Source organism: Thamnophis elegans, chromosome 15 (genome assembly GCF_009769535.1).
Source record: "Thamnophis elegans isolate rThaEle1 chromosome 15, rThaEle1.pri, whole genome shotgun sequence".
NCBI classification, from domain to species: Eukaryota; Metazoa; Chordata; class Lepidosauria; order Squamata; family Colubridae; genus Thamnophis; species Thamnophis elegans.
In genome coordinates, this window is record NC_045555.1 from 45748271 (window position 1) to 45761646 (window position 13376).

The 13376-nt window shown below is 43.8% G+C and overlaps 1 protein-coding gene across 1 annotated transcript in view; it reads left to right on the forward strand.

Moving 5' to 3' along the window:
- NOC3L (NOC3 like DNA replication regulator) overlaps positions 1-8394 on the forward strand; it is a 29834-nt gene extending 21440 nt beyond the window's left edge. Inside the window, exons 16-21 of the mRNA XM_032231972.1 lie at positions 525-596; positions 1299-1480; positions 4477-4605; positions 5828-5925; positions 7648-7732; positions 7819-8394. Of these exons, the coding sequence (XP_032087863.1) occupies positions 525-596; positions 1299-1480; positions 4477-4605; positions 5828-5925; positions 7648-7732; positions 7819-7950 (698 nt within the window). The 3' untranslated portion in view covers positions 7951-8394. The remainder of the gene's footprint in view (positions 1-524; positions 597-1298; positions 1481-4476; positions 4606-5827; positions 5926-7647; positions 7733-7818) is intronic.
- The last annotated feature ends 4982 nt before the right edge of the window (positions 8395-13376 follow it).

A 13376-nucleotide genomic window follows, 5' to 3' on the forward strand; every position in this document is an offset into this window, starting at 1 on the left:
TATTTTTGGGCTCGCAGCCAGCGTGAGCCAGGACTGATAAAGTTATTTCCCTTTAAGTCTGTCTGACTGTCGTCTGTGATCGAGCGAGGAAGGGGGGTTAGAACAGATATGGCCCAACGGCTAATCAATAAAATAAATAAACTAACATCACGTCATTGCAACTTGCGACTTCCTACCAGTTTCCCCATTGATCTTGTGGGAAGCCCGCAGTAAAGATGACAAATGGCCTTCAAGTGATTGTCGTAATTGTGCGCCAATCGCCAAACACCCAAATTGTGATCCCATGACTACAGGGAGACTGTGGTAGCCATAATTACAGAAACCCGTGATAATCTCCCCTCATTCATTGCCATCATAATTTCAAATAGTTTAGTGGCCACTATATGATGACAACCTGTATGTCGAAAATAAATTAATTCTCATGGATGTAGAAGGTGAGGCTTTCAATCTTAGCACCTGAGAATCCAAATGCATTATTGGAGTTTCAGATATAGAAACCTACTTACCTAGAATTCTTTCCATAGGTGATGTCCTTAACATTGATCCCTTGAAGTTCTACACTCATCTTTACAAGACGTTATTTAAAATACATGCAGGTAATTCCTGATTTTGATGTGTTGAATATTAACATATAATATTATCTGAATATAGAGAAATTGATGCTTTCTAACCAGTGGTGGGATTCAGCCGGTTCGCACCTATTCGGGAGAACCGGTTTGTAACTCTCCAAGCAGTTCACGGTTGTTGGAAGAAATCTCATTTTGTTTTTTCCCACTTTACAGGGCTAATCCTGTAAGGAAGGCAGGAAGGAAACATTCTGGTGTTGTTTCTAGCCTAATCTTTATTGCCCTGCTTACAGAAACTGCCTTTTCGGTTAACCCTGGTTACATTGCAACAGCTAAGGCGAAGCGCCCATCGACGTGAGTGACGTCAAGTTGCCACGCCCATTGAGTCACATGACCACCAAGCCATGCCTAACCAGCTGGTCATTAGGGCAGAGAACCGGTTGTTAAATTATTTGAATCCCACCACTGTTTCTAATTGTCCAGATTTGTTTCACTGATAGTCCTCTAATATTTAAAGCTCTTGAGTGACATCTTGCCCCCTTTTACAGTAGATGGCTTGGGTGTCTCAATAGCTTTGATCGCAGCTCATCAACAAAGAAACTTAACTCTCAGTGTAAATCCATTGTATATCTTTAAGCTAAGTGATCCTTGAGTGATAAAAAAAGAGGGTAGTAGAACGGTGGCTTTTCAACTTTTGGGGCTGTTAACTGGGGTTTTCATTTTGTGTTCAAGGAGCTACAAATGAAGATGCAGCATTGGTGTTGCAATGTCTGGATATAATGCTTGCCAAGCGTAGAAAGCAGGTGACCCAACAGAGGGCGCTTGCTTTCATTAAGCGTCTTTCCACCGTGGCGCTCCAGGTCCTTCCGAACTCCAGTATTGGAATCTTGGCAACCAATAGAACATTAATGCATGTAAGTTTGTAACAGCCTGGCTGATATCTCTCAAGTTATTTATTTATTTATTTATTTATTTATTTATTTATTTATTTATTTATTTATTTATTTATTTATTTATTAGACTTATATACCGCCTCATAGGGCTTTCAGCCCTCTCTAAGCGGTTTACAAATTTTTTTTAGCAAATTGAGTCAGCAACTTGCCCCCACAGTCCGGGTCCTCATTTCACCCACCTCGGAAAGATGGAAGGCTGAGTCGACCTTGAGCCGGTGAGATTTGAACCGCTGAACTGCAGATCACAGTCAGCTAAAGTGGCCTGAAGTACTGCACCCTAACCACTGCGCCACCTCGGCTCGTTATGAGTGCATACTGCTGTTTCATCCACTTTCTTGCCAAGAGACACAATCTCGTTATTAGGAGTTAATGGTGGAGCAATGGTTAGAATGCAGTATTGCAGGCTGACTCTGCTCACTGCTAGGAGTTCAATCCTGACCGGCTCAAGGTTGACTCAGTCTTCCATCCTTCCGAGGTCGGTAAACTATGAGGACCCAGATTGTTGGGGGCGATGTGCTGTCTCTAAACTTCTTAGAGAAGGCGGTAAGGCACTATGAAAGCTGTATATAACTCTTAAGGGTTCATGGACAAAAGCGCGCCAGACGAAACCGCTGTGAGAAAGTTCTAAACTGCTCAAACAAATGAGCGCAGAAGCGCGCCAACAACAGCGCGCCGACAGAAGCGTGCTCTAAACCTAACCCTGAACCTAAACCTAAACCTAACCCTGAACCTAACCCTTACCTTAACTTAAATTGTGCTTCTGTTGGCGTGCTGTTGTGGGCGCGTTGGTGACGTGGTGGTTTTCACGCCGCGGTTTCATCAGCGCGCTTTTGTCGTGCGCGCATTTGTCGGGTCACGCTTTTGAACAGCATCAACAAGGGAGGTATTGCTGTCGTGTTGTTCTCCCAGCTTCCCTATTTATGTCTTCAGTTTTTCTTAAGCCATCTGAGCTATGTTTACACCTTACAACCGCGAGGTCGAAATTGCACTGACAAATGAGCGCAGAAGCGTGCCAACAACAGCGCGCCGACAAAAGCGCGCCTTCAACAAACAACTAATAACAACCTAATAACCCTGAACCTAACCCTTACCTTAACTTAAATCGTGCTTCTGTTGGCGTGCTGTTGTGGGTGCGCTGTTGTGGGCGCGTTGGTGACGTGGTGGTTTTCGCGCCACGGTTTCGTCAGCACGCTTTTGTCGTGCGCGCATTTGTCGGGTCACGCTTTTGAACAGCATCAACAAGGGAGGTATTGCTGTCGTGTTGTTCTCCCAGCTTCCCTATTTATGTCTTCAGTTTTTCTTAAGCCATCTGAGCTATGTTTACACCTTACAACCGCGAGGTCGAAATTGCACTGACAAATGAGCGCAGAAGCGTGCCAACAACAGCGCGCCGACAAAAGCGCGCCTTCAACAAACAACTAATAACAACCTAATAACCCTAAACCTAACCCTGAACCTAACCCTTACCTTAACTTAAATCGCGCTTTTGTGGACACGGTTTTGTCAGCGCATTGTTGTGGCCGCGTTTATGACGTCGCGGTTTTCTTGCCGCGGTTTTCTTGCCACGCTTTTGTCGTGCACGCATTTGTCGGTGGTCACCACCTGCAGATCCACTCCTTTATTGGGGATGTCTTGCTAACTGCCTATGCTTTCCACCTGTTGTCTCTTCCATGTGCACAACAGCATGTGAAATTGATTGTCAGTCAGTGTTGCTACCTAAGTGGACAGTTTGATTTCACAGAAGTGTGATTGACTTGGAGTTACCTTGTGTTGTTTACGTGTTCCCTTTATTTTTTTGAGCGGTGTACATTACCGGTTATAAACCAGTATGTTTGGTATATTTTAATAGCTGCAGTTGATAGATGGTGGTTCTGCTTTAAATTGTCCTTGTGATTTCATGTTCTTATTTGTTGCACAATGTTTTGTATTGATAAACTATAAATGCAATGTACGAAATAATCCAAAGCTATTTTAGCCTTTATGCGGTAGAAGAATCTATTTCAATAGCTAACATACTGATAGTCTGTGGACCACTGGTGGTTCATGGTAGTCCACAGAAAAATTATTCACATTTTTTAGATTGGACTAAATACTATTTATCTTTTTTAAAAATTCATATTAGTGGTCCGCAGAATTTAAAATTACGAATTTAGTGGTTCCCGAGCTCCAAAAGGTTGGTGACCCTTGCTGTGTAGACCAGGGGTATCCAATCTGGACAACTTTTAAGACCTGCGGACTTCAACTCCCAGAATTCATGGTTGTCTGGGGAATTCTGGGAGTTGAAGTCCCCAAGTCTTAAAGTTGCCACGGTTGGTTAGTCCTGCTGTGGACCATATTGTACACTGGAGATTCCATATTCAGAATTAAGTACTTGCTTGGCAGTGGTGGGTTTCAAAAATTGTTCGAACCTACTCTGGGCGTGGCCTCCTTTGTGGGAGTGGCTTGCCCATGTGACCGGATATGAAGATGCCGACGACACTTGTCAGAACCACCTTAAATTACCTCCCACACAGCACTGGAATGCATGAGAATAGGATGTAAACTTGGTTTTTAAAAGGCATCTTTGGTTTGCGTTAAAACAACTTCAACACACGCAATGTTCTGATTGCGCCACAAACGCAGTAGTCATCCTTACCTTTCACAGAGGCACTGAGTTTTATAAATAGGAGCATGAGAGTGTAGAATAATCATATCCAAGGACCAGTGGTGGGTTTCAAAACTTTTTGGAACCTCTTCTGTAGGTGTGGCCTGCTTTCCGGGTCCACTGGTGGAACCTCTTCTAACCGGTTCGGTCGATTTGACGAACCGGTTCTACCGAATAGGTGCGAACTGGTAGGAACCCACCTCTGTTGCTTGGGGGAGAGATTGTTTTATCCTTTTAGAGGAACGTGGCATCTTGTAATTTATTTATTTTTGTGGGACTCTTTCCCCCCCCCCCCCAACAAACTTCATTACAGGTTTTCCCAAAGACAGACCTTCTTTTAGACAATGAATCACAGGGGAGTGGTCTTTACCTGCCCGAACTGGATCAGCCAGAATACTGTAATGCTCAGAACTCGGCCCTCTGGGAGTTGCATTCCCTCTTGGTAAGAACCACAGAGGTTTACTTTTTGTAGCTTTGTTCAGTAATCCTGTTTTCTTTCCTTCTGAAGAGTTTTATTTTCCTCTGGAGCTAGAACATCTGGGAACGAGTTTAGGAACTTCATGTGCTATTTTCAACCTGTAATATGAATACTCATCTAATAATGTGTTGTTGTTTTTTTAGTTTTCATAATCCTGATTAGCTCACATACATGTTTACTCAGTTGCGCCCCTTCCTGGATCGGGATGCTCTGTGCACAGTCACTCACGCCCTCGTCCTTTCTCGCCTGGGCTACTGTAACGCTCTCTACAGGGGGCTGCCCTTGAAGAGCACCTAGAAGCTTCAACTGGTCCAGAATGCGGCTGCGCGGGTTATCATGGGGGCACCTAGGTGCTCCCATGTTACGCCCCTTTTAGGCGGCCTGCACTGGTTGCCGGTTGTCTTCCGGGTGCGATTCAAGGTACTAATTATGACCTTTAAAGCGCTCCATGGCTTAGGCCCAGGGTACCTGCGAGACCACCTACTGCCACCAGTAGCCTCCCACCGTCCAGTGCGATCCCACAGAGTTGGCCCCCTCAGGGTGCCGTCGGCCAGACAGTGTCGCCTAGCGACCCCCAGGGGGAGAGCCTTCTCTGTGGGAGCCCCTTCCCTCTGGAACGAGCTGCCCCCGGAGCTTCGTATAATCCCCGACCTCCGGTCCTTCCGACGCACCCTAAAAAGTTGGCTTTTCCAGCAAGCCAGCCTGGCCTGAACAAAACAAAATAAATTATTGATCACTTTTAATTTTAATTCAATTTTTTTTAAAAAAAATGTCATTGTCAATTTTAATTGGGTTTGGGATATTCTATTTATTTTTTTTTAACTTTTGTATTACGTGTTTCTTTTAATGTTGTACGCCGCCCTGAGTCCTTGGGAGAAGGGCAGCATATAAATCTAATAAACCTAAACCTAAACCTACTCCATCCCACCAGTCTTTTTTAAATTAACACTGATTGCTTCGTAATTTTTCAACCATTGCCTATTTTCTTGTTATCTTGGGCAAGTAATTTATTTAAGTTGAACAGTGGTTTAAGACTATCTAGCCTTATTGTTTTAATCAGTTGTTTTTAACAGTTAAAAATAATGTTTATGATGAACTCTTCAGAGAAGTTAATCAAGGATAAGTGCATTGATCCAAGCAAATGTCAGAAAATGTTTCATTCTGCTATGGCTTCTCCTGTTTTCAGAGACACTATCATCCAGTTGTTCAGAAATTCGCAGCTCATCTCTTGGCAGGAGCTCCAGCTGAAGGTTCAGAAGCTCTGGGACATGACCTTGGCCGGAGGTGAGAGAACATTCTGTCCAGTGCAGGGTGGATTGATTTAAATCTAGTTGATTTAAATGACGATTTAAATCATAATTTAAAACAGTAGTAAAAAGGCTTGATTCAAACCGACAGTCTCACAGAATATACAGCCTCATGGTACATAACTGTTCTGACCCCCCCCCCCCCTTTCTCCGTCCAGGAATGAAAGCCAAAAGCCACGTAACTCAAAAGGTTCCTTTTAATCAGTCCAAGCTCTTGCTGGCTGCAAGCCCAAATAAACAAAGATAATAGCTCCGGCAGAAAGCCCTATAACTCATAACAAAATGCAAACCCGGCTTCTCTTATCTCAAAACCACTTATCCAAGTTGGCTTCTCTCGGGTTGTGAATGCGAACAAGAACAATCACTAGAACGGGAATAGAACGTTGACTTCTGCAACCAGGGCGTGGCACCAGCACACTCTTTATACTCAGGCGAGGATCCCAATGAGCAACAGCTGCTCGCAATCATCTCCCGTAGTTCCTCCTTTGTCCTTTACGCTGAGTAGACTTAAGCCTGCATGCATCCTGATACAACTCCCAAATGCTTTCAGGAACATTCCCTTTGATCCAATGCTCTGCCGCCACCTGGTAGCCAACCAGTCTCTTCTCGCCCAGCTCGGCATCGACACCCTGTCCAGGGTTCTCCACCTCCTCCAAGGCCGACTCATCAGCCCCCTGGCTGTCGGAGTCTGGCGACAGCTCTAACAGCTCCTGCTGGGCCACAACACATAACTAAGCTCCATTTCATGCTGAATAAACTGAATTATTAATGTATCTTAAATAGGAAACTATCTTTAGATTCTTACTACAAAAATATTTTATTAAAATAAATTTGATAAAAATAAAAAAAAATCTGATTTAAATAAAGAAATCTGATTTTTTAAATTTTTTAATTTAAAAATCATCGATTTTTATCCACCCTGGTGGATAAAACAAGCCAGCATCACTTTTATCATCAAATTACATTCAGTGGGATAACTACCTCTAATCCCGGAGGCTTAATGGGATCATTGTAACCAACGACTGGTCATCTAATGATGTTTTATATATTAAGTTCAAGAAGAAAATAATCTCTTAATTCATTCTCCCCCTTAGTGGAAAATAAAAGATTTCCAGAAATTACCTTATATCTCAGTCCCCAAAATTGTACTTTTGCAGTTATCTGAAGGCCCAAACATTCCTTCGGGTTTAAGTCTGGAGAGCTCTGTACATTTGTGGGGTTCACCGACAAAAGGGCGAACGACAAAACTGCGCCCGACAAAACCGCGGTGACAAAACCGTGAGTTCTAAAGCGCTCCGACGAATGAGCGCTGAATCGCGCCGACAACAGTGCGGCGACAGAAGCACGCTGTAAAACTAAACCTAACTAAACTAAACTAACCCTAAACGTAACGCTAACCCAAAACCTAACCCTAAACCTAACCCTTAACTTAAATCGGCTTTCTGCCGCCGTGCTGTTGTAAAGCGCCCTTCTGTTGCTGCACTGTTGTCGCCGCACTGTTGTTGGCGCATTGATGTCGCGGTTTTAGCGACGTGGTTTTGTCGGCGCGGTTTTGTCGTGCGCGCTTTTGACAGATCACACATTTGTGGCCTAGATTCTTTTATTATTAAGACCTGTTATTGCTCTGCTTTTCTGACTTATTTGGATTTTAAGAAATTGTTTGGAAATAATGGAAATTAAATATTGCTATGCATCATAGGTCACCTGGGGAACTTTTTGAGGCCTACAGTATGAAAGATGTGGCTTTTGATCCTTCCATTCCGTCAGTTGCACGTAGGAAAAAGGTACTTCTTTATAAATTTGTTTCTTAAAATATGGATCTTTACCATCAGGTTTATAATTGTTTATGTTTTATGCTTCTTGGTTTTAGGGTAAATTCTTACAAGGTGATTTATTCCTGAATGAGGACGTGACTAAATTGGTTAAGTTTCATCTTGAAAAGCCTGGTTTGCAAGTTCCCCTGGATTTTGCTGAAGACATAAAGACATTTCCGGCATCATAACTATATTGCAAGCTAATTCCGCCTGTTCGAAAATACCAGACCTATGAAAAAGAGACTTATTCCATTGAAGCCTATATTTTCCAGACTGCAGAAACACGCTAGAAGAGTTTCTTTGTAATTCCTAGAATATTTGAGATAAATTCTTTAAAACTTCAGAAATGATGACTTCACACTGATGGCTAAAGTTTAGAATTTCTAATTTATTCAAACTTGGCATTTGTAAAAACCAGTTGTACAGTACTCTCAGTGCAAAATGATGCCTTTTCCCATAACTGTACAAACATGGTTGATTCCTAGAATTTTTTTAATTATAAATATAAATGCAGAATTTTCTTTTTCAAAAAAAAAATGATTCTGGACTGGTTTGTTCTAACTCATAGTTTGAGTGGTGTAAGCGGAGCTTGAACAGATATTTAAAAATAAAAATGTAGAGTTCTCCACTCATACACACTATTCATTCTTTTCATCTTTACATTCATTTAGATAGATTTGCATATCATCTGTTAAGAAAAATATATGTCTGAAATAAAATATTATCTGGCCAAGTACTTGATTTGGCACAAGGCCTAGCCAAACATAGTATTCATGTGTTCAGGATACATTGACGGTTAAAAGCACATTTTGGGTAACTTCAAAATAGATACGATATCTTCAGGGCAGGTATCTAAGGTGGCTTTGAGCATATGGCTGAAGCTCATTCATAACCAATAAAGTGAAGGGAGGTGGTGTGCTGTGCAAACAGAGATTGAGATTTAATGGATTTGTATGCCGCCCAATCCCGAAGGACTCTGGGCGGCTTACCTAAAAACAATTTAAAAATACTAAAAAATTTAAAATACAAAGAACAAAAACAAATTAAAAGAACACTACATGCACTCAGTTCTTAGTGGGGCTGGAACTCAAGGGTCAACAGCCCCAGGCCTGCCAGAACAGTCAGGTCTTAGTAGACTTTCGGAAGGCCGAGAGAGTGGGGAGGGTCCGGATCTCAGGGGGTAGATCGTTCCATAGGGCCGGGGCAGCTACAGAGAAGGCTCTCCCCCGAGAAGCCGCCAGTCGACATTTTGTAGTCGACGGCACCCGGAGAAGGCCCATCCTGTGAGATCTTGGCGACTTGATCCTGCCAGTTAACTCTCACAAAAGTAATTTATGCAGCCTTGCATCAATAAAAACTCAGTTCACCAGAGATGTTGAGGAACACATAAAGCCGGTTAGATGCCACATTTGGCATACCTAATCCCAAAGTAAAAATATTGGCGATCAACTAAAAAGACTTCAGTTGTTAGAGCCGAAGTGGCACGGTGGTTAAGAGTGCAGTACTGCAGGCCACTTCAGATGACGGCTAGCTGCAGTTCAGCAGTTCAAATCCCACCTGCTGAAGGTTGACTCATAAATACAAAATGGAGGCGGATTACCATAGTTGGAAGGGATCTTGTAGATCATCTAGTCCAAACCCCGCCCAAGCAGGAGATCTTACACCAGTGTTGGAGAACCTTTTCAGCACCGAGTGCCAAAAAGGGAGCATGGATGTGGGAGCAGTGGTGAAATTCGATTTTTTTTTACTACTGGTTCTGTGTGCGTGGCTTGCTGGACATGGTGTAGCTTGGTGGGCGTGGCAGGGGAAGGATACTGCCAAATCTCCATTCCCACCCCACTCTGGGGCTAGTCAGAGGTGGCGGTTCTCCGAACTACTCAAAATCTCTGCTACTAGTTCTCCAGAACCTGTCAGAACCTGCTGGATTTCACCCCTGCGTCGGAGCACTACATACCAGAAGAGGAGATATCCAGTATACATGTGCGTACTGGGAAGCTGTACTTCCAGGTTCGGCCACCTGGTCTTCTGGTTTCTGGCACACATGCACACGGGCAAACCAGCTGGCCGTCGTGCATGTGTGCACCAGAAACCGGAAGACCAGGAGTTTGGTGCATGCATGCACGCCAGGATGCTGCTCCTTCACTTTCTGATGCTCCCGCGTGCACGAAAACCAGCTGGAGAAACCAGCAGAGAAAAATAATAATAATAAAATGCAAACTTTGTGTCTACATCCAGTGGGTACTGATCAGCCAAGCCATCAAGAGCCAAGGTGGCGCAGTGGGTAGAGTGCAGTACTGCAGGCCACTTCAGCTGACTGATATCAGCAGTTCAGCGGTTCAAATCTCACCGGCTCAAGGGTTGAGTCAGCCTTCCATCCTTCCGAGGTGGGTGAAATGAGGACCCGGATTGTTGTTGGGGGCGATATGCTGACTCTGTAAACCGCTTAGAGAGGGCTGAAAGCCCTATGAAGCGGTATATAAGTCTAACTGCTATTGCTATCATCACCGTTCCTACTAAAGCAAGTACTTATTTGAGAACCCCCTAAATGCACAGAGACAAATGTTTCGGCTTCAGATTTTTTTTTCTAATAATGTATTCATTTTCTCTCCCAGAGACAAATTATGTTTAGTCTAGGACATGGAGAAAAATAAACAAGAGTCTTTTTCTGGATTTACGCATTCATCTTTTCCACATTAACTACAAAAAGTTAGTATATAGCTATTAGTTCATGATGTTTCTTGACTTCAAAGGTAACTCTCTGGTGTTTCATTGACATGTAGAAGTCTTTAGAAGTCTTTTTGTCCCAGAGGTGAACAGTCTGTTTTGCAAACACGAGAACAAAGCTTTGTAGCAGGTCCAAATCTGATTATAACTTTACATTCCATTCAGGTACAAATCGTCGTTGGGTATTTCGCGTCCTTTTAACTCCTGGTAAGCAAACAGGCTCAGTTCTTGATTTATTTCTTCAACTAGCCCTTCATGGTATTGGACCTGGGTACTTGAGAGACCGCCTGCTGCCAATTACCTCCACTAGACCGATTAGATCCCACAGATTAGGCCTCCTCCGAATTCCATCCGCCGGCCAGTGTCGACTGGCAACTACCCGGAGGAGAGCCTTCTCTGTGGCTGCTCCGACCCTCTGGAACGAACTCCCCGTGGAGATTCGAACCCTCACCACCCTCCAGGCCTTCCGCAAAGCCCTCAAAACCTGGCTGTTCCGACAGGCCTGGGGCTAAAGAGCTGTTGCCCCCGTCTCGAATGGTATGACTGTTGTGTGTTTTTAAATTATGTATTGTCATGTTTGTTTGTTTTTATTTTTTTGTCTGTACCCCCCCCCCCCTTCCCAGATTTGATTTGTCAGCCGCCCTGAGTCCCCTTCGGGGGAAAAGGGCGGCATATAAATATAATAAATGAAATGAAATAAATGAACTTCAATCCGCTAAACTGCAGGTGTACAACTGCATTGCTCAAAGTTTCACATCACCTATGTTGATAGGTTTACACTGCAAATCCTAGAGTTTTTTTTTTTCTTTTTAAAAAAAAAATAATCCTGGTTAAAACACAAAGGAAATGAAACCCACGGAGTGAATACGCCGAGGTGGCGAGGTGGTTAGAGCCGAGGTGGCGCAGTGGTTAGAGTGCAGCACTGCAGGCTACTTCAGCTGACTGCTAGTTCGGCAGTTCGGCTGTTCAAATCTCACCGGCTCAGGGTCGACTCAGCCTTCCATCCTTCCGAGGTGGGTGAAATGAGGACCCAGAGTGTGGGGGGGCGATATGCTGACTCTGTAAACCGCTTAGAGAGGGCTGATTGCAGCTTTCAGATGTGTTATGGCTCTAAAACGGGTGTGTCAAACTCAAGGGGTGCTTAAATCTGGGCCACGGAAATAGCAAAGGATGGCCTGTCGTACCTCTGGCATCAAAAATAGGGCACGGGAGGCAGCGCGAAGGCCTCCCGCGCCCCGTTTGAGGCCTGGACAGCTTCCTGCAGCACTTTGCCTCTGGGTGCTGTATGAGGCATCCGTCCCATCTCCCTTCCCCTCCAGCCGGCCTGCAGAAAACTACAATGCTGACCCAGCCCTCAAAGAAATCCAGTTTGACATCCCTGCGCTGAAATGCAAAGCACATTTGCTACCACTTTAAATGTTTCATATCAGGTGGCACAAAACTTCAGATTCAAGGGGAAAAGAATAAAGGAAGCTGGAGCATTTGGTAGCTCCTGCCTCTTTTCACGAGACTGTGCAAAGCGCTCTCCATGGGGCTGCCCCTGAAAAGTGTTCGGAGACTACAACTAGTCCAGAATGCAGCCGCGCGAGCGATACTGGGTGTTCCAAGATACACCCACATTACACCTATCCTCCGCGAGCTGCACTGGCTCCCTATCGGTCTCCGAGCGCGATTCAAGGTGCTGGTCATTACCCTTAAAGCCCTACATGGCCTAGGACCCGGATATCTGCGAGACCGTCTTCTGCCGCACACCTCCCAACGGCCGATAAGATCGCACAGGGCGGGCCTTCTACAGGTGCCGTCAGCCAGACAATGTCGGCTGGCGGCTCCCCGGAGGAGAACGTTCTCTGTAGCTGCTCCGACCCTATGGAATGAACTATCCCCAGAGATCCGGACCCTACCCACTCTCATGGCCTTCCGAAAGGCTATCAAAACCTGGCTATTCCGGCAGGCCTGGGGCTGTTGACCTCATGACCGAGGTCCAGCCCCGATTAGACTGGGTGCATGATGTGTTTTTTTTTTAATCTATTTTCCTCCATTTTTTTTTTTAACTCTTCGCTTTTTAAAATTTATTTTCTGTAAGCCGCCCGGAGTCCTTCGGGATTGGGCGGCCTATAAATTTATTAAATCAAATCAAGCAGCCATCTTAAAAGCAACACTACATTAAAAAGACATGAAAGGGGGGAAGGGGCATTCTTACCCCTGCCTACCTAGGTAGTCCTTGACACATAACCACAATTGAGCCCAAAATGTACGTTAAGTGAGACATTTGTTAAGTGAATTTTGCTCCATTTTTAAGACCTTTCTTGCCACAGTTGTTAAGTGAATCACTGTGCTTATTAAGTTAGTGACATGGTCGTTAAGTGAATCGGGGTTCCCCATTGATTTTGCTTGTTAGGAGGTTGCAAAAGGTGATCATATCACTCTAGGTCACTGCAACTGTCATAAATATGAGTCAGTTGCCAAGCATCAGAATTTTGATCACGTGACCACGGGGATGCTGTAATGGTCATAAGTGTGAAAATGGTCATAAGTCACTTTTTTCAGTGCCATTGTAACTTTGAATGATAATCGAATGAACAGTTGTAAATTGAGGATTACCTGTAATTATGACAATATATAGGCAAAAGAAAAAGCTTTAATTAATGGTAGCGGCTTTATAAAATAAATCCAAATTGGGAAATTTTTATAAAACTAGGTAATTTTTTTTTACAAGACTTTTAGGGTAAAAAGAAGCCTCAATTTTTACATTCTAGTTAAATGGGAGGTTTTCTTCCTTACTTTAAATACTATTTATGCAAAGCAAGTTTAAGAACAAAAAATATAAATTTTACTCAAGTCTTGTGTTGTGTGTTGAATGGAGAATCCAAAACGAAATCTTTACTTTTAA